Below are 19573 nucleotides of genomic sequence, written 5' to 3'. Positions count from 1 at the left end.
TAGAGAGCTAGCCTTGAACAAAAAGAAACTCACGAACAGTGCCCCTGCCCTCTTCTCCTTTGAGCCCCTCGACCTGCTGAGATTATTTTAAATAAATCTATTCAGATGGCATGAATGCAAAGAGAAACTTATTTTTGTTTAATAAAGATCCTCTTATTACCTTAAGGAAATGTTTCAGTCTGAATCAAGTTGCCAGCACAGGTCTGGACAAAAACACCAAGATCTTTATCTTAAAATAATTAATGCAACAAAGGCTGGAGGCAATGGTCTGTGGTAGAGCGGCTGCCTAGTAAGTGAGGAAAACTGAGTTTAAAACAAAAATTGAAAAGGAAAGTGAGCTCACTTTGGAAAAAAAGAAGTTGAAATTATTCAGGAATGAAGTTCTTCATTCCTAGAGCATGCTTGAAATTGGCCAGGAAGTAGATGTGGCCTGTGATTGGAGCCAGGCTATATCGTATCATCGTGAGCCATGGTCTCTCCTTCCTCTTCACCTCTCCTGGGCGGTTCTGTGTTACAGAGAGCTCGGCTTTTTGGATCAGCTGAGGATGACGCACAACACGGACATCTTTATTGGAATGCACGGCGCCGGTCTCACTCATTTACTCTTCCTTCCAGACTGGGCCGCTGTGTTTGAACTGTAAGCATTTGGGGGCAGCTTTCTACCGAGGCAAATAATAAGGCTAAGTCTTAGATGTGCAGTAGACAATGGTTGTATAGTTTCCTGACTCTGACTTCATTCCTGTTTGCCTCTCCTCCCTACAATCAGTGTTGAGTTTTACTGTGTTACGCTTACCCAACATACACAGGCCCTGCATATGAGCTACAGCCTCAGAGAGAAAGACAGAGACAGAGAGACAGAGACAGACAGACAGAGAGACAGAGAGAGACAGAGAAATAGAGAACAGGGACGAGAAAGGAGGGGAGGGGAAAGAAGAGGGGGATGGGGAGAGAGAGAAGGGGAGGGAAGAGAGAGGAGGAAGGGAGGGGATAGAGGAAGGGGAGAGGGAGAGAGTAGAGAGAGGGAGGGAAAAGGAGAGAAAAAAGGGGGGGAGAGAAGAAAACCTAATACTTGTTTAGTAGTCAATAATCAGAGAAACTGAGGCCCTCAGAAGTAAAAATGATTTAGCCACAACATCCCTCTGACTCAGTGGTAAGTTATGAAACCATGGTCCTCTTAACCTTATTAAGGGTTAATAACTGGACTTTTGACACCAGGCCCACCTTGAATTCCTGACCTATTGGTAGCAATTCTTGTTATTTCCTTTTCCCCTTTGTATCTTAATACCTTGGTGGTTCTCCTTTTCCTTTCCCTTCCTTTTCATTTCCTTATGCTGGGATTTGAACTCGGGAGCTCAGACACTCAAGGAAAGTGCTCTACCCCTTGAACCCTACTTAGATCTTTCTTAGCTATTATTCAGGTAAGGTGTTGTGCTTTTGCCAGGCTGGCCCCAGACTGTGATCTGCCTCCTGCTACCTCCTAGATAGTTAGTGTTAAAGGCTAGCACTAACACAACTGGCCTTTTGTTGTTGTCCTGGGGTTTGAACTCAAGGCCTTGAACTTGTTTGGTACGTGCTCAGCCTCTTGAGCCATACCTCCATGTTTTGCTTTACAAAATTATTATTTTTGCTTTGCAAATTAGTATTAGTGCTATAGCCAGGTAGCTGTGGATTTCTTTTTTTTTGGCCAGTCCTGGGCCTTGGACACCGGGTCTGAGCACTGTCCCTGGCTTCTTTTTGCTCAAGGCTACTAGCACTCTGCCACTTGAGCCACAGCACCACTTCTGGCCATTTTCTGTATATGTGGTACTGGGGAATCGAACCCAGGGCTTCATGTATACGAGGCAAGCGCTCTTGCCACTAGGCTATATCCCCAGCCCTGAGCTGTGGATTCTTGTCTTAATTCATTCCTCCTAGAGGATGTAATGATAGATGACAGGAGGCTATTGGGGAAACATAACCGGGACGATGGAGTTCAGTAGACCCGGAATGGCTGCTTGCCTTGCTTGTGAACTAGCTGTGTAAGCTTAACTGTGTTCTCCCCCTAGTCTCCTCCCCTAAGGGGAAAGACATAGTATCTTACAAAACAGTATCAGGTTGGTAGGCAGGAGGGCCTATCGAGTAAGCCATTCCTCACCTCTCTCTGTGTTTGCAAAGTTAAGGTAAGGTTCTGATCATGTTAATATTTTGTATTTGAAAAATAGTTTTCACTGCTGGGGACAGAGTTGCAAGGTCTTGTACATTGCCAGGCAAAGTGCTCTTACCAAGCCCCCGGAATCTCATTAAAGATTATCCTTGCTAGTCTCATGTCCTGTGTGTAAAAAAAGCCCTTTACATGTGAATGCATGTCCCCCCACCCCGACAATGGCTGATCAGTCGACAGGTTGATTGGGTGGCCGAAACGTCATCTTCTGACACCCTCGTGTGTTTAGATACAACTGTGAAGACGATCGCTGCTACTTAGACCTGGCCAGGCTGCGAGGTGTCCACTACGTCACGTGGCGAAGGCAGAACAAAGTCTTTCCTCAGGATAAGGTAAGGTTCAGCCACCTTGTCTGCAATTTTTTATGTGGCTTCCAGTTGTTAAAATTGGGTGGGGGGGGGGGAGTAGTCATTGGGCTTGAAAGATGAACTACTTTCTAAAAAACAGAGTTGGATTCTGATCTTTGCAAATGGATGACAGTTGTCATGTTGGGAAGGCAGCGTGGTGACCCTTGGGTGTACAGAGATCTAATGGACTATGTTTATCCCAGGGGCCAGTGAACTGCAGCTCCGTGGGAGCAAAGCTGGCCCACCTGCTGTTTTTATAAATAAAGTTTTATTGGGATCAGGTTCACTTATGTATGGCTTGTCTGTGGCCAAATCCAGTTATTGACTGAGTACTAACATTAGGGACGGAGCTGAGGGTGATTGTTACTTAGTTGAAGATATTTATACTCTTTCCCTTTTCTCCCCTTTCTCTCCTTTCCCTTTCTTTCTCCCTCCCTCTCTCCTTTTCTCCCTCCCTCTTTCTCCTTTCTTCCCTCTCCCTTTCTCTCTCTCCCTCCCTCCCTCCCTCTCTCCTTCTTTCTCTTCTCTCCCCCTCTCTCCTCTCTCCCCTATCTCCCTTTACTCCCTTCTCTGCCTCTCTCTTTCTCATCTCCCTTGCCCCCGTCTCCCCTCTCCAGTTTGGGGGCTTGAACTCAGGACCTGGATGCGACTCCTTCTCTTTCTCACACAAGGCTGGTGCTCCACCACTTGAGCTACAGCTCCACTTCTGGCTTTTTGATGATAACTTGGAGATGAGTCTCAAGGATTTTTCTCCCTGGGCTGTCTTTGAACCTAGCTTCTCAGATCTCAGCCTCCCGAGTAGCTAGGCTCTCAGCCCTGGGAGGCCCTCTCCAGAAACAGTTTGCCCACCCTTGTTGCACATTGAAGTTAAAATGGTTGGTTAGCCAGAGTAAAAGGACTTTCTTTCTGTTGAGGAGACATCTTGCCGTGGCCTGATGAGGTCCTGGTATCTGGCTTGTTCTTGCAGGGCCATCATCCAACCCTTGGGGAGCACCCGAAGTTCACCAACTACGCCTTTGATGTGGAGGAATTCATGTTCCTTGTCCTTCAGGCTGCAGATCATGTGCGACAGCACCCGAAGTGGCCATTTAAGAAGAGCCGGGATGAGCTGTGATGTGTGGAGTCTTTCACAGGAAGAGAGGGTCGTCTAAATACCCACACTCGCAGCTCAATGTTTGCTAGTCCAAAGTGAACAAGGACCTTTTTCTTCTTTTCTTTTTTCCTTCTTTTCTTTCCCTCCCTCATTCCCCTCCCATTCCCTCCCTTCTCCTCCCCTCTCTTGTTTCCCTACCCTTCCCTTTCCCCTCCCTCCCCCCCTCCCTCCCTCCCTCCCTCCCTCCTTCCCTCCCTCCCTCCTTTCCTTCCTTCCTTCCTTTTTGATATGGTCTCTGTATATAGCCAAGGCTGACCTTGAACTCAAAATGTCCCTGCCTCAGGCTCCCTAGTTCTGGGATTACAGTTATGCATTACCAGGCCAGGCTCCAAAATGATTTACTCTATGCCAAAACAGATCTTCAGGATATTTTATATTTCATTGTCTTTAAGAGTTTCATTTGATTATTGAGTCATTGCTATTTATCAATAACAGTGCTATTTTTGCACTGAAAATGTTTACTTTTAATAGTTTAACGTGGAGCAGAGGCTCACATAATTGAACCTTCTTGTTAGGGCTACCAAAGTTTTCAACTTTTTCTTGGCTTTAGAATTTGTTGTAAATTTTTAAAATGTAAAATAGTATATGATTGTAATTTCAGAGTGTTCCAACTTGTTTTTGACATATGGGGGCACATTCAGAATTGCTTTTTTGTTTATTGTTTGCCATCTGTTCGTAATACTGAGTGTTGTAGGAAAGGAAAAAGAGCAGAACACACACACACACAGTTGTAATACTCAATTCCAAGCCTTTAGCAGTGTTATAGATCAGTGTTAAGTCCTCTGTATATTTATTAAGAACCTGAGTACACCCTGGGCACAGGTTTCTCACTCTTGTAATCCTAGCTACTCAGGAGGCTGAGATCTGAGGCTCACGGTTCAAAGCCAACCCAGACAGGAAGGTCCGTGAGATTTTTATCTCCAATTAACTACCAGAAAACCAGAAGTGGAGCTGTGGCTCAAAGTGGTAGAGCGCTAGCTTTGAGCAAAAAGAGGTCAAGGACTGCATCCAGGCCTGAATTCAAGCCCCATAACCAACAAAAACAACAAAAGAATCTGAGCAAATTGGGGCTAGAGATGTGGCTCAAGTGGTGAAGCTCTTGTTTTGTGAGTGTGACACTTTGTGTCCAAACCCCAGTACTGCCACAAGAAGGAAAAAAAATCTGAGTAAGTCATGGTACTGTATTGATTTTGAACTCAAATCATGTGATAAAGGTCCATCAGAACCTCCTGCAGTGCTGTCCTGCACACCTGGGGCTGGGCTCTGCTGACTTCTTAAGCCACAGAATTTACATAGGAATAGTGGTTATCATTATGCAGGTATTTGTAAGATCACAGGTTGTGTGTGTGTGTGTGTGTGTGTGTGTGTGTGTGTGTGAGTGAGTGTGTGTACATAAACAAATCTACCTCTATTAGCAAAAAATGATGGTTTTTGATTTTACAGACTAAAGTAGCTTCATACAGAGATTTTTATTCCTTACAGGAAAAGGAGATCATTAAACAAAAAAAGTAGGTGTGTGTGAATTATCCAGCCAGAATAAAAAGCTGTAAGAATTTCTACTGACTATAAAGAAACGTTGAAACAAATGTCTCAGCTGGGATTCATTCATGTCTTACTGTGTAACAACTTTCAGTTTTGATATTACCAATCCTGTTTATTTCACTGGGAAGGGTGAACATTACATTTTCTTAACATTTGACTCATCTAATTTACAGACTAGCTCTGTTTTTCTTTCATTAGAGGTTGGACAATGACATCAAAGCTTAAGAATTAAAAAAGTTAAAATTGTTAAAAACAAAGAGAATATACAACAGAGAAGTGACCCACAAAATGGAATATTTATACCTGCACCTTATCAAAGGCTTCTGACCTCCATCTTGCTTCAAAGAATTAGGCAGAGACTTCTAGAATTTAGCAATATTTATGAGAAGATCTGTAATGAAAATTTATATTGATCTAACAATAACTTTGACTTGGATCCTAAGACTGTAGAAAACAACTATAACTATAAACTTTAAATGTCAGGCATTTCTATGCTTCTAGGTACATAATATTAAGTAAATATGAAGACAATTGTTTGGAGGAAAGGAATTGTAAAGATGTTATGCTGGGTGCTGGTGACTTAACACATGTAACCCTAGTTGCGCAGGAGGCTGAGATCTGAGGATTGTCATTCAAAACCAGCCTTGTCAGGAAAATCCATGAGACTCATCTCCAGTTAATCACCAAAAAGCCAGAAGTGGAAGCCACTTCAAGTGGTAGAGCACCAACCTTGTCAAAAAAAGTTAAGGGAGAGTGTCAGGGCCTCAATTCAAGTGTCACTACTGGTACACACACACACACACATGCACACACACACACACATAAAATAAAATAAGAAATGGCATTGCATTTCAGAGGTATAATTGTTTGGGAAAATTATCTGGGAAACATCCTCAATATTTATTTTTTTACTTCATTTTATGAAGCACATGGAAATGGGATTCCACAGACTGAGACTAATTCCATAGACAAACGAGAAGTTGAGAATAATTTCATAAGACTATATTTGACTATTTTGCATTTGAAGAGAATGTATATAAGCAATAATGTACTTTGACACTTTAATTATGGAATTTTATCAGATTTTCTTTTTGTGGGAACAACGGAATGTCCTCAGATTGTTATAAAGTTTAAAATGTAAAATACTGCTGTTTTTATTAAGTCTTAAAGGGATGGAATTTCATTGTTTGTACATTTCAAGTGTGGCTGTGGAATAAAATTTTTTATGTTTCATTTAAATATCTGAAAATGTTCAGGGTTTTCTCTTTCTGAATGTAATATCTTTTCTTTCTTTTCTTTTCTGTAATCTAGTATGTCCTAGATGATAAATTTTAAAGCAGCCCACTGGTAAAGAATTTAGTTCCAATTTGGCTGAGGACCCACCCAGCAGGCTGAGATATGAGGGTAAAGGTTTGAAGCCAGTTTGAGCGGTAAAATCCATGAGACTCTTAGTACCAATTAACTACTAAGAAGCTGGAAGTGGAACTCTGGCTCAAGTGGTAGAGCACTAGCCTTGAGCACAATGTATAGGTACGGCCCAGGTCCTGAAATCAAGCCCTAGTGGTGGCACACACACACACACACACACACACAGTTTAAACAAAGATTTTGTCTAATATTTAACAATTTTTCATCCTTCTCTCATAATGTTACATAAACTTTCCCCAAATGAACTATAATTATTATGGTTTGCTGTGTAAGGGACTTCCCTAAGTTTTACAAGCCTACAGTTTCCTGTCCTTCCTGCTTCATTCTCTTGCTCATGCTGTCTACAATTTCCTGTCCTTTGTCCTTCACTCTTCTCTTGCTCAAGGACAGCGCCAGACCAATTAGCAGTTGTGGTTCTGGAGATAGAGCAGCAAACAGGACTGAATGAAATTCTTGCTTATCTGGTCACTGGAATTAAGCAACATCACTAAGTATATAGTACTTCAGATCCCGGTACATGGTCCTGGTCACTGAATTATGGGGTCAGCAAAGTCCTCATCAAAGATATGGCATCCGAGGAGAGACTGGAAGGAGGCAAGGGAGGGACATCTGCCAATCATTGAGTGAAGAGCTTTTCAGTCGCAGAAAGTATGTATAAAGGCCCTGAGGCCTACTGTGTTTGAGGGCCAGCAAGGCATCTGTGTGGCTGGGTCATTCTAGACAGAGTAGGAGGTGAGCTCAAACATAACCAGTCAGGGACGCAGGTGGCAAGCTCTGATCCTTTGCTGCTGCTGAGATGTCAGTCATGGTAGGATTCTGGGCAAAGAAGCCTTGCCTTAACTTTAAGCAGGATAATTTGTAGCTGCTCTGTTGGGATTAGGCTGCATAGAGACATGTTCTATGGAAACAAACTCTGGGATGAAGATGAGGTGGGTATTTTATGGGGGAAGAGTGTGAGGATCAGTAACTGGGAGAAAAGAGGCAGAGGGAGAAATAGAATTGCAATGTAGTACCACAAGGGGCCTCAGTGGGGCGCTGTCTCAATGACTTTTAGGTAGCTTCCTGGGGCAGGCGAGAGATTCAGGTTTCTGCATCATGGGACAAGAGCCCACTGCACATAATTTGTTTTTTTTTTTCCCCCCCACCTTTACAATATTTATTAAAATGCAAAGACTAAGATGTTTCAATTGAGTAGAGACATTAAGTAATTTACCCAAAACTGCACAGCTTCTATGGAGCAGACAGATTGAGGATAGGGAGTTCTTTATTGAAAAGTTTAACCAGGTGTGTGTGTGTGTGTGTGTGTGTGTGTGTGTGTGTGTGTGTGTGTGTGTGGCTGGAACGGAGGCAAGAAAGTTAATTTGGAAATGAAGAAAATAGTCCTGGGGCTCAGTTAGGCCTTTGAAGAAGGTTACAAAATAGCTTTCTTTGAATAGAGAACACTTAAAAATATGCTTTTAAGCTGGGTGCTGTGGCTCACACCTGTAATTTTAGCTACCTAGGAGGCTGAGATCTGAGGATTGTGGTTCAAAGTCAGCCCTGGCAGGAAAGTCCGTGAGACTCTTATTTCAAATTAACCACTGGAAATTGCAAGTGGTCCTGTGGCTCAAAGTGGTAGAGTGCTAGCCCTGAGAAAAAGAGCTCAAGGACAGTGCTCAGGATCTGAGTTCAAGTCCCACGACCAACAAAAAAAAAACACGTGTTTCTCACTAGAAGCATGGAAGTAAGTGGGCCCAGGGATGACTTCCCCGGCAAAAACAGTTGTTTAAAATAACCTTCTCCAAACACGGGATGTTTCTAGAACCCATGAAGGCCTTTCTTCACCAGCAGATTATTTGTGGGCATGTCAAAAGATGACATATGCACTCTTAGGGAGAAAAAAAGTTGTAGCCAGGTGCTCAGGTTCTATCTCCTACTTGTCTCATGAAGTACATGCTCATCACCAGCAGGTGGCAGGCGAGCCCTTCCAAATGGTCTGTGTGTCCAGAGGCAGGTTGTTCTGAATCTCATAGTAGATTCCAGGAGCAGGGGCTGGCTTTGGCTTGTGGTGCGATTGTTTTCAGTATTGCTGAGGGAAGATGTCAGGATTCGTTTTCAGGTTTCAGTGTGGCCTTCCTTCATATCCAGGAGATTCTGGTCACCTTGTGGGAGGAGGGCTTGTTCCCTAGAAGGTGAGCCCTGTGTCAGAGATTATGTGGGACATATTTGAATTGATTTGCTAGGGAGATGAGCTGGGCTCCAGCTCTCTGCTGAGGGTCTGCACACAGCAAGTTTACACCCCTCCTCCCCTGCCCCAGTCTGCTTTGGAGCTAATTTCTTTCATGTGTTGGTCTTACAGTTTATCACAGACACAGTGTTTTGTCTGAGCCAAAGCAATCTGTAAGAGGGCTTCCTGGAAAGCTAACATGCCCAAGAATGGCAACCCCCCCATTTAGGAGCACTGTTTAGCATAGACGAGGTGCAGTGGAACTGAGCCCTGTTGTGGGGTCTCAGGGTTTTGTTAAATTTGTGTTTCACAGAGTGCTGGGGCTATATGTGTTGCTGGCTCTGGCCGTCTTTCATGGTATCTGTGCATTCATTAGTAGTTTGTTCACATGAGTGAACCATACCATGTAGACCAGCCTCTCAGAGCTTTGAGTTCTCATTGATAAGTTGGCAGGGACATATATTAGACATGAAAGACTTAAGAAAAAAGCCCAAACATGCTTCTTTAGTGTCTTGTTGATGGGATATGTTTAATCAATGTGACTTTACAGTATGACCATATGTCTTACTATTTAGAGGTGTAGAACCTGCAGCATTTGAATTCTGATCTGCAAAAGTGTGCTCCAGATTGAGCCAATCAGAATGTCTATAGGTGCAGCCACAGGGTCTAATGTCCCCAGATGAATTTGACTCTGAGAAGACCAATGAAGCTCAAGGCAGTAAACAGCTCATGACATTCTAAAAGGAACGTGTAATATGTGCTGTATCATTTGCATATGCGTGCATTGTATTGTTTTTTGAGCTCCCAGGTGCTCTCCCTTAGCTTTTTCTCTCAAATCTGGAGCTTTACCTCTCTGGAGCCATTTTGCTGCTTAATTGAAGATGACAGTCTTGTGGACCTTCTTGGCTAGGCTGGCTTCAAACAGTGACGCTCATATCTCAGCCTCCTGAGTAGCTAGGATTACAGGTGTGAGCCACCAGCGCCTGGCCGCACTGCATTGCTTTTTAGAGCAGCATGAGATCAAACGATGCAGTTCTCCGGCAGCGTGCCATGAGCATTGGCCACGGCCCCCAGCCCTTTCTGGGGACAGGGGTCCCTGGCTGCCTCTTTAGCACACAGCTGCTGTGGCTAATTGCATTTTATATGTTGAATAAAGTCAATGGTGCTACTTGGTCACAGCTGATTGGACCTCAGATCAATAGTGGAGCTATAGTCTATCCAATCAGGAAGCTGCACGATGAAAGGTTAAAGGTTAATCAATGACCCTTTGAGATTCCTTCTGCTGGGCTCATTTCTCATTTGGCAAAGAGAATGGCAAAGTTCTGGTGCAAAAATAACAATCTGAACTGCTGGAGCTGCTCTTGCTGGGATCCGCCATCAGCTACTTTTCAGTTACACAGGAGACCATGCATCTATTCAGTTCCTAAACTGGATTATCCCTTTCTTAACAATCTTTCTGCAGGCAAGGGTCAGGGGCTTCTATGTTATAGGCCATCCCTCCTCATCAAGGCCTTGCTGCCTCTTGAATTTGGTTCAGCCGGACAAGTGTAGGTAAAAAAAACAAACACCAATTGTGATTTCCAAAGAGATCTGGAGAATAAATTACAATGACACAATCCAGTTGAAGCACTTAGTGGCACAGTGTTCAACAAGGATGCTAGAAAAACAAGAACAAAACGTGAGAGAACTGCATGATAATCAGCCAGTAGATGAAGTTCACTTTTTAGAATGGGCACCAGTGGCTCACGCATGTCATCCTAACTACTGAGGAGGCTGAGAGCTGAGGAATGGGGTTCGAAGCCAGCCCAGGCAGGAAAAGTCTGTGAGACTTTCTTTTTTTTTTTTTTGTGAGACTTTCTTATTAACCAAGTAAAAAGTCTGGAAGTAGAGCTCTGGCTCAAATGGTAGAGCACTAGTCTTGAACAGAAGTCAGGCAACATCCTGAGGCTCTTGAGTTTATGCTCTAGTACCCCCTGTGCCCCTTCTTCCCACATACAGAAGAAATGACTTCCCCAAGTCCCAGACACAAACTGGAAGCTTAACGGTTGTAGACGTGTAAATAAAGCAGGTGATGGAATGAACCGGGGCAAGGACAGGGACATCCCACAGACCTAAAGCCAGGCCAGCAAAGGCCAGCATTAGCATTTGAAAGCCAGCTGCAAGGGAGGCTGGAGGGGAAGGAAAATGGGAAAACTGTAAGAAAACAACACATTATACCACGGAGACCTGAGATCTCTAGGCGGGTGGTAAATGGAGCAAAAAGACAGCCAAGCCCTGATTCACAAAAAGAGCACTTCTACGATGATGGGGAAATGTAAATGCTCTGAAAAATATCTTTGTCTCCATATCATTTTTCAAAAGATACAGGTAATATTCAGCAATGTTCAGAGAGAGAGAATCGATGCCGAGGCTCTGAGATGTGTTTATGGTTTACCTGTGGAAATGGCCCAGGAGTGTGTCCTTTCTTAGTTTATGAGGATGCTCTTCACCCCTCCCCCCCCCATGGCTTTTCTAGACAACTAAAAGTAAGATGCAGTGATGGAGTTGATGGAATGCCTTCTTGTCTGGTCCCCAGAGTTTGGGATGAGATTTTTTGGCCTGGCCTGGCAGGCATCTCTATGCAAATTAATGGCCTTCAGAAGTTGCTTTGTAATTCTATCATATTTACTCTCTCCTTGATGGCATGCTCTTGGATCATCTCAGTTTTGCAGCTCAGATCACAGTCTCTTGGAAAGAAGAGTTTTATGGTGGATGTTACTTGATGCCAGTCATATAAGTGGAGGATAAGGAAATAAAATAATACCCAGGAAAAGAGGCGCCTGGTCTGTGACAGCTGGGAAAGCCGTCATGTTCTGCCCTTCTCCGCTTCCTCTTCCATCTTCCTCTTTTCCTCCTCCTCCTTCTTCTCTTTTCCATCTTGCTGTATTTTCTTTCTTCTCTTTCTCCTCCTCCTCATCTTCCCCTTCCCTATTTCTCCCTTTATCCTCTTTCTGTTCCTCCTCCTCTTTCCTCCTGCCCCTCTCTTCCCCCTCAGTGGTATAAGTCTGATCTTATGGTGGAGCTAAACACTTATCTGCCGAGACTCCTGAAGAAAGGTACTGCCTTGCTGGCTCGTAGGAAACAGCATTTTATCCAAGTGACCACAGGCATAGTAGAACACTGTGGCAGACTTTTGATTTCTTATGTTGGGGGCCTGTGCCTGGACCTTGGGGGAGAACCCCGATTTGCCTGTGGAGAATGCCTGTGCACCACCCCCCATCAAGGCTTTTAGTTTGGGAGAAACTGTTCCAGGAGGGACACCCTGCACCTCCCAGGGGCTTTGCCGTGTCGCCAGGAGTCACATGCTCGCTGTGTGGCCTTTCGCAGGCTCTGTGCAGCTTCTACTTCTGGGTGGAGTATCTTCATCAAACCAACGGGGGCTTGCTCTGCTTTCCCGCGGGTGGGTGGGGGGAAGCAGCCCCTCATAAGAGATGATGGGGGGGATTTGCTTGTTTTGTGCATGAGCCTCTCTGCTGGGACCTCAGTGGTGAAGGAATAGAGAGGAATGGTACCCATCCAATAACCACATGAGGGAGGGTGGACCGCACACACAGAGGCAGGTGGAGAAGAAAAGACAGAGAAGAAACTAATCTGGCACAGCACAGTGACAGTGGGTAATGAGGTCCGTAGCCCTAGATTGCTTGGAGACATGGTGGGCGGATGGGTTAGGAGGTAGACATCTTCACAAGCACCTAGAGGAGATGCAGCTCAGAAAAAGAGCCCAGGCTCCAGGCCTGGGGGACTTGCACTTGTGCCTGCTGATGGTTTGATAAAGGGCATGGATCAGAGCACCGCCTTCACCTAGCTCGTCTTGTCTGCTTACTTCCCCCAAACCAACCCAGATGCCCCTCAGTAGACGAGTGGATCAGGAGTGTAACTTGAGCCATTATAACAATAGCTCATACACTTTACACATACAAAACTGCAAGGGTACTACACACACACACACACACACACACACACACACACACACACAAACTAGCCCTCAAACCTTCCCCCAAGCAAGAACGGAGAATGTTTGGGAGGTGTTTTCCCGCAATCGTGTCAGAATGTGCATTAGTGTATTTTTTTTTATGAGATGAGATGCATTCCAGTCAAGTTGGACTTTTTTCATCGATCTCTGAATCTTACCCCATTCTTCCCTTCCCCCCTAAGTCTCCTTTCTCTTCTTCAGGGAGTCCCTGAGTCTGACCTTTTGCTTTTCCCCTCATGTACCACAAGCAGAGCAACCACATTCATCACCCCCGAAAATTGCCATGCAAGCCCAAGGGTTGTGCGACAGTGATGTCAATGGGAACAATCCATTATTCCATCAAGCACTTGGCATGTCAATCAATGAAAAAATATGTGCTTCAGAACTGACAGCTCAAAATAGACTCTCTAACAATTGGTATGCCAAGATCTTGATAGTATAATGAATTATTCTTTAAACCTATCATTGTATCCCATCAATTTGGCCATATAGACTTTGGTGTGGGGGTGGTGATGGGGTGGGAGAAGAGACTAAATTAGAGAAGTTTTCTCATATAGCAAGCAAAACAACTTTGCAACCTGAGAAGGGAAGAGGAGAGCTTTGTGAAATAGAATGAGGTTGAGATAAATACAGAATTACAATTCACAAAGTTCCCTGACTTGACTTGACTCTTGGATAGGAAAGCAAGTTTGCTTTCATTGACCACTTGTGGAAGTTTGCATCTTCATTTTCTATGACCATGTCCTAGGGAAAAAAATCAGGAGCCATTTATTGCTGAATTGGCATTGTTATACAAGCTTGGTGAGAAGTCTCGTTAACTGATTATTTGGGATGGGCAGGTGTTTAAGGCAGTACTGGGCTAGACATGGTATTTGGTGGGCAGAGCAAATTTCCCTAGTTAATCTCTACTTGATGATGAATTCCCACATTTTGATGTGTCATTTTTCTGATCCCTCATGGACTCATTAATTTCCTCCCTTCTCAAATCTGACCGCTTCAAAGACCTACACCCACATCTCCTTCCTTTGGGAACATTTTGAAACCTAGCTGAGAAATTTGCATAGCTCATGGGCTTTTATGGGGCCCTGTTAACACTTTGGCCGGCATTCTGGGTGACTTTTTAACATGGCAAAAAACATGTTTGGGTTTCAGCTGGTCAAATTGCTTTCATCCAAAAATGTCAGCTTTATTTCTAGGAAAAGCAGCTGTCACTTTTTTTCTTCTCTGAATATCTGCCTTGAATCAATCACCTTATATAAATGATTATTTTCACTTGATACAAATGTTTGTTTTTCATTTATCTGATTATTTTTATGTATATGTTGCTACTACAATGTTCATTTTAAATATCAAAATAATGGCAATACCACTTTGTTCTTAGGAATAGTTCTTAATTGTTCACCCATTGTTTGAAAATAGAGAACTGTCTCATTAATCTACTGCAGAACATTCAAGTATTTCATTAAAATATTGCCCAGATAGGAGAGTTAACTTCAAATCCCCTTCATGTGTCCTTCACAGCCAGCGATATTATCTATTCTGCATTTTTAACTACCAACCTGAAGAAAAATCCGGGCATGCATGACCTTTTAATTTGCGCTTCAAAGAAAACATTTCTTAATGTTATGTAATAAATCAATCATTACTTGCTTAATAATCTTAATGCATGCCTTTGAAGTCAGCAAGCTGCAAGAGAGGCTTGGGATTTTTTAAAAATTGACAACTCTCTGGTCATTTGATATAAACTGTGTTTTATTGATTAGTCACGAAACTGTGTTTGATATTAGCCCCATGTAAAGGCTTGAGATCACGGAGAACAATGGAACACACGCATGTCTGCACACATGCAGACACATGCATGCAAACATCCATGCATTATTTCTATAGTGCTTAGAAAACATGATGATTTTTGTAGCTGAGCATTTGAAATTTGTCAGATAATACTAACTCCTCCTTAATTCTGACTTAACCTTGGTACAAAATTTTCAACTGTATTTTGTGTGTGTGTGTGTTTGTGTGTGTGTGTGTGTGAGAGAGAGAAAGAGAGAGAGAGAGTATGGGGCCTGGACAGAAGGCTTCATAATCTCCCTTGTTTCTGTTGCTCAGGCTAGTGCATTACCCCTTGAGCTACATCTCCACCTCCGGCATTTTAGTGGTTAATTGGAGTCTCATGGACTTTCCTGCCTAGGCTAGCTTTGAACTGTGATCCTCAGATCTCAGCCTCCTGAGTAGCTAGGAGTACAGGCATGAGCTATCAGTATTTAGCTTCAGCTGTATTTTAATCATACTGTAGCTATATTATTTAAGATGAAAATTTATATTCTTGCAACCATTTTTTTTTGTTGAATTTGCCTTGATGTCTTTTATTTGAGGAATTTTAAAATTTAGGCTTTCCCCCCCCTAGAAACAATATCTTAGTTACTTAGTGTTAATATTCTCTTTACTGTACCGAAAGAGGCACTAGATTTTTTTTTTAATTTTGCAAATGAACCCAAAATTCCATAGTGGCAGATCAACTGCTGTTTTAATGACTAACTGCTGAATTATAGGCTTCCTGATTTGAAGTGTATTTAGAAAAAGCAACAAAATGCAATTAATCTGATAGTAATAGAAGTGGAAGTTAATATTGGCCTGAAGCTCAATTGCTCATTGTAAACATCTAGCTTGCATAATTTACAATCACAACCACTGACTTCTGTTTCCAGAAAAAAAAAATTCTTTTCCATTGCTGCTCATACAACCCTTTGTGCCCAGATTCTTTTTCAGATCTAAACATATATTATCAAGTTCTGACACTGGCCTTCTGTGAGCTTTCTTCAGTCTTCTCATTGTTATGAGGAGCTGTGGCTCTTAGTGATACAGGGTGTCTCAGCTCATAGGTTGCTAGCCCTTTGACCCTGGGAAAGACATTGAACTCACCAGGGCCAGTGTTGAGGTAGCTCTCTCTACCTTGAAGAGTTTCTCTAAAGATCTATGGTCTGTAAAGGTCTATGAAGCTGGGTGCCAGTGGCATACACCTCTAATCCTACCTACTCAGGAGGCTAAAATCTGAGGATTGTGATTTAAAGTCAGCCTCAGCAGAAAAGTTGTGAGACTCTTATCTTCAATGAACCACCAGAAAACTGGAAGTGGTGCTGTGGCGCAAAGTGGTAGAGTGCTAGCCTTCACTGAAAAAAGTTCAGGGACAGCACCCAGGTCCTGCATTCAAGCCCCATTACTGACAAAAAAAAAAAAAAAAGGAATAGTACATGATACCCAGAAAATCACAGGAGTTTCAACAAGCTCTAGTACAGCAAGAATAGGAGGAAAATGTGTTGGGGTCCATCATACATCAGAGGTCACATCTAGCTCCCAGCCCCCACACTCAAGGTCAGCTATCACCACTATTTGCTGAGTGACTTTTTGTTCTTCTTCCTGCTTCCTCCCCCATTGCCTTTTCCATCATTTCTGTTCAATAATTAATATGGAAAGGGCTTTCTGTATTGAAACAGTGCTCCCCAAAGCTTTGCTACATCTTCTCCACATCATTTCACTTCTCTTTTATCTGAGCACTTGCAACACATTTAGACAGAGAAAGTTTGATCTGTTATTTTTATTTTTAAAGAAGCATTTATTGCATAGAGACTACATAGGGTGGCATTTCACTGTAGAAATATGTGAAAATATAGATGGGAAAAATCACTGAAAAGAGATCACAGCATTTATTATCTAGACGGCTATGTATAACTCTCAAACACACATGTATATAGATATACATCCACAATATACATGTATGCATATATAGGTGTGTGCATGTATATATAGTTTATATTCACAACATACATATTTGTGGATAGCCTGCCGCTTACAAAAAGGATTTAGTGGACACTTTACTTCCTCATGACCATAAATATATTTACATTGACACTTTCAATGTCTGCAAATAATTTCATTGGGCCAATTGCATGATGATGTCAAGTTAAACTGACTTAGCTGAGTGCCAGAACACAAGCAGTTTAGAGCTTTGCTTCCATACTGATAAACAGATCCATGTGGAAGTAGGGCGCTAGTTATCTAACTCTCTGGCAGAAATTCAAACATCCAACTACTCCCCAAATTTATGGCACTGGATGATCTAAGTTTAGGGGACAGTGGCTGAGTAGCCTTTGCCCAGAAACATTGGCCAATGCATCTACCCCAATCTGTTTCAATCATTGAAACAATTGAAGTGTTCTGGTGAGTAAGAACAGTGGAAATATTGATGTTCACTAGGATTATGCCTGCACATGAAGTATAATCAGCCCTAGAAAGCTGGACCATGCACCAGGAACTATTGTTTTTGATTGAATAAACCCAATAAGAGAGCAGTGGCATACATTATTTAATAGACAGCCCAAGTGGCTGTCACTTCTTAAACTAGGTTAAGTAAAAAAGGCTACACAGGTTAATTAAAAGATAACACCAGGCAGTTAGACAGAGTGCCTGGGTAATTGTTTCTTCCACTAAGATAAGTATGTAATGCATATTACAGAGGCCTAGAAAAAAAAATAAACTTGGGTGACAAAAATTGAGACATTTTGTATTTAAACCTGGAGTTCTCTTAGCATATTAGGTATTCATAAACCTAGGTGCATAATGAAAGATTTTCAAATATGATCTGCAAACAGTGAATACTGATTAGTACTGATTGTTTATAATTGTATAAAAAAGATGATATTAAGAATCATTTTTATTACATCATGTCTCTAGAACCAAATAATTACTAAATAAACATAAAAATGTCTGGGATAGTCCTAGCAGAGGATCACAGTAACTCCACAGCAATGTACATATGATCATATAAGATGAGGCTAAGCAAAATGAACTCCAAGATATGGCAACAAGAGGATTTTATTGTTGTTGCTATCTTTAATATACTATGTGAATTTCCTATGGCTTATCCCCTGTTATTACTGTATATGATTTTGGTACACTGGGTATTGTATATATGTTTATCTGAATTAGGGAAGGGAAAGGGAACATCAGAATGGTGAGACAAAGAATAAAGAGCGAACCAATGCAATGGTGATACTCATAAGACAATATGTTAGAAAGGAACTGTACAACTAGCAGGCTGGGAGGGAGGGAAGGTGAGAGAAAAATGAGGGAGGGTGTAACAAGTACGACTCATGGCTGGGAATATGGCCTAGTGGCAAGAGCGCTTGCCTCATATACATGAAGCCCTGGGTTCGATTCCCCAGCACCACATATATAGAAAACAGCCAGAAGTGGCGCTGTGGCTCAAGTGGCAGAGTGCTAACCTTGAGCAAAAGGAAGCCCAGGACTGGCCACCAAAAAAAAAAAAAAAAAAATGTACTCGCTACCTTATTATCTAACTGTAACCCCTCTCTGTACATCACCTTGACAATAAAATTAATTTTTAAAAAAGAATCATTTTTAAGACTGGGGATAGTGGTACACATGAGTAATCCCTGTAAGGAGGAAGTCTTAGAAGAATAGGACAAAAATCCCGAGACTCTAACAGAAAAAGAACTAAAGCAAAAAGGGATGAGAGTATGGCTCAAATGCTAGGCACCTACCCAGCAAACACAAGGTCCTGAGTTCAAACCTCAGTTCTGCTAATTTATATGGCAAATTTCAACCCTGTTAAAAAAAGGTAGTGTGAATTGTGTGATGAACACACAGGTAAACATGAGGAACTTAATCATGAGTCTGTGGCAAGTCTGATCTCCATCTTCACTCTACCTGCTTCTGCATTTGTTTTGAAACAAATCCCCAAGATTACATATCGTTTTGTTTGTTAATATTTCAGTACATTAAAAGGTAGTTGGGATTGATTGGTCCCCAATGAATTCCATCTGCTATTCAACACTGTCAGAATACCTTTAAAATATTGGTTAATGATAAGGCATCTGTAAAATTACTTGATTTCTCAAAACCTGTTTCACATCCTCTAAAAGAGATGTTTAGACAGCATTATGAGGATTATGAGAGACGGTTCCAGGCAACATCACAAAGTGGTGAAAATGTTAATGAATCATCATCAGTAGAATTTGGGTTGTGTAGGTAACTGACAAATGAAAGCATTGAAAACTTGTGTTGAGAGGCAGAGGATCTCAAAGCTTCTGGAAAAGAAGGTGGGAAATGTGATAGGTGTTTTAGAAAAAGGCAATCAGTAAGCAGTCTGATCATGAAATTACACACATGCAGCCACAACCAACAGCCCAGACTCAGAGTGTCTGAACACCGGTGGGTGTTCAAGGCAACAGGATAAGGGTTTGGCAAAGTGGAAATCAGTAGAAGATGGATGAGGACTAGACCAAGAACTTGAGCTTCAAAAATGTTCAATTCTGTTTAAAGGTTAAATAATAAATAATACCACAATGAAGAAGGCGAGCTATATATGGAAACTGTTTTCAAGTGTTGTCTGATGGGTCCCTCACTTCTGCAAAAGGATTGATATTGCACATTTATATATAAGCAATACATTTGAGGTCCTCTCGTTAATTGACCGTCTAGTTAACTGAATCTTACGAAATGAAGATGGCTAGATGGCTTTGAGATTTTTGACTCTAAAAGTGGTTTTATTTACATGATTCCATTCACTGAGTGTCTCTTTTATCTTTTGACTGATAGTAGTCAATATCTACCTTTATTCCAAAATTCGGCATATAGATAACTACAAAATGTAGAGTCTTTCCAGGTG

General features: G+C 42.2%; 1 protein-coding gene and 1 long non-coding RNA gene across 5 annotated transcripts in view; both read left to right on the top strand.

Moving 5' to 3' along the window:
• Eogt (EGF domain specific O-linked N-acetylglucosamine transferase) overlaps positions 1-3862 on the top strand; it is a 30682-nt gene extending 26820 nt beyond the window's left edge. For all 4 annotated transcript variants that reach the window (XM_048356122.1, XM_048356125.1, XM_048356124.1 and 1 more), the window contains 3 exons: positions 518-637; positions 2430-2532; positions 3515-3862. In XM_048356122.1, the coding sequence (XP_048212079.1) occupies positions 518-637; positions 2430-2532; positions 3515-3661 (370 nt within the window). In that variant the 3' untranslated portion in view covers positions 3662-3862. The remainder of the gene's footprint in view (positions 1-517; positions 638-2429; positions 2533-3514) is intronic.
• An 899-nt stretch (positions 3863-4761) lies between these two features.
• On the top strand, positions 4762-6481 carry LOC125358044. The gene is made up of 2 exons (XR_007212256.1): positions 4762-5037; positions 5080-6481. It is a non-coding gene; the product is annotated as an uncharacterized LOC125358044 (long non-coding RNA).
• Positions 6482-19573: the final 13092 nt, after the last annotated feature.

Source organism: Perognathus longimembris, chromosome 10 (assembly GCF_023159225.1).
Source record: "Perognathus longimembris pacificus isolate PPM17 chromosome 10, ASM2315922v1, whole genome shotgun sequence".
Taxonomy (NCBI): domain Eukaryota; kingdom Metazoa; phylum Chordata; class Mammalia; order Rodentia; family Heteromyidae; genus Perognathus; species Perognathus longimembris.
Note: the sequence above shows the minus strand (reverse complement) of the source record. Positions and strands in the feature narration are given on the sequence as shown.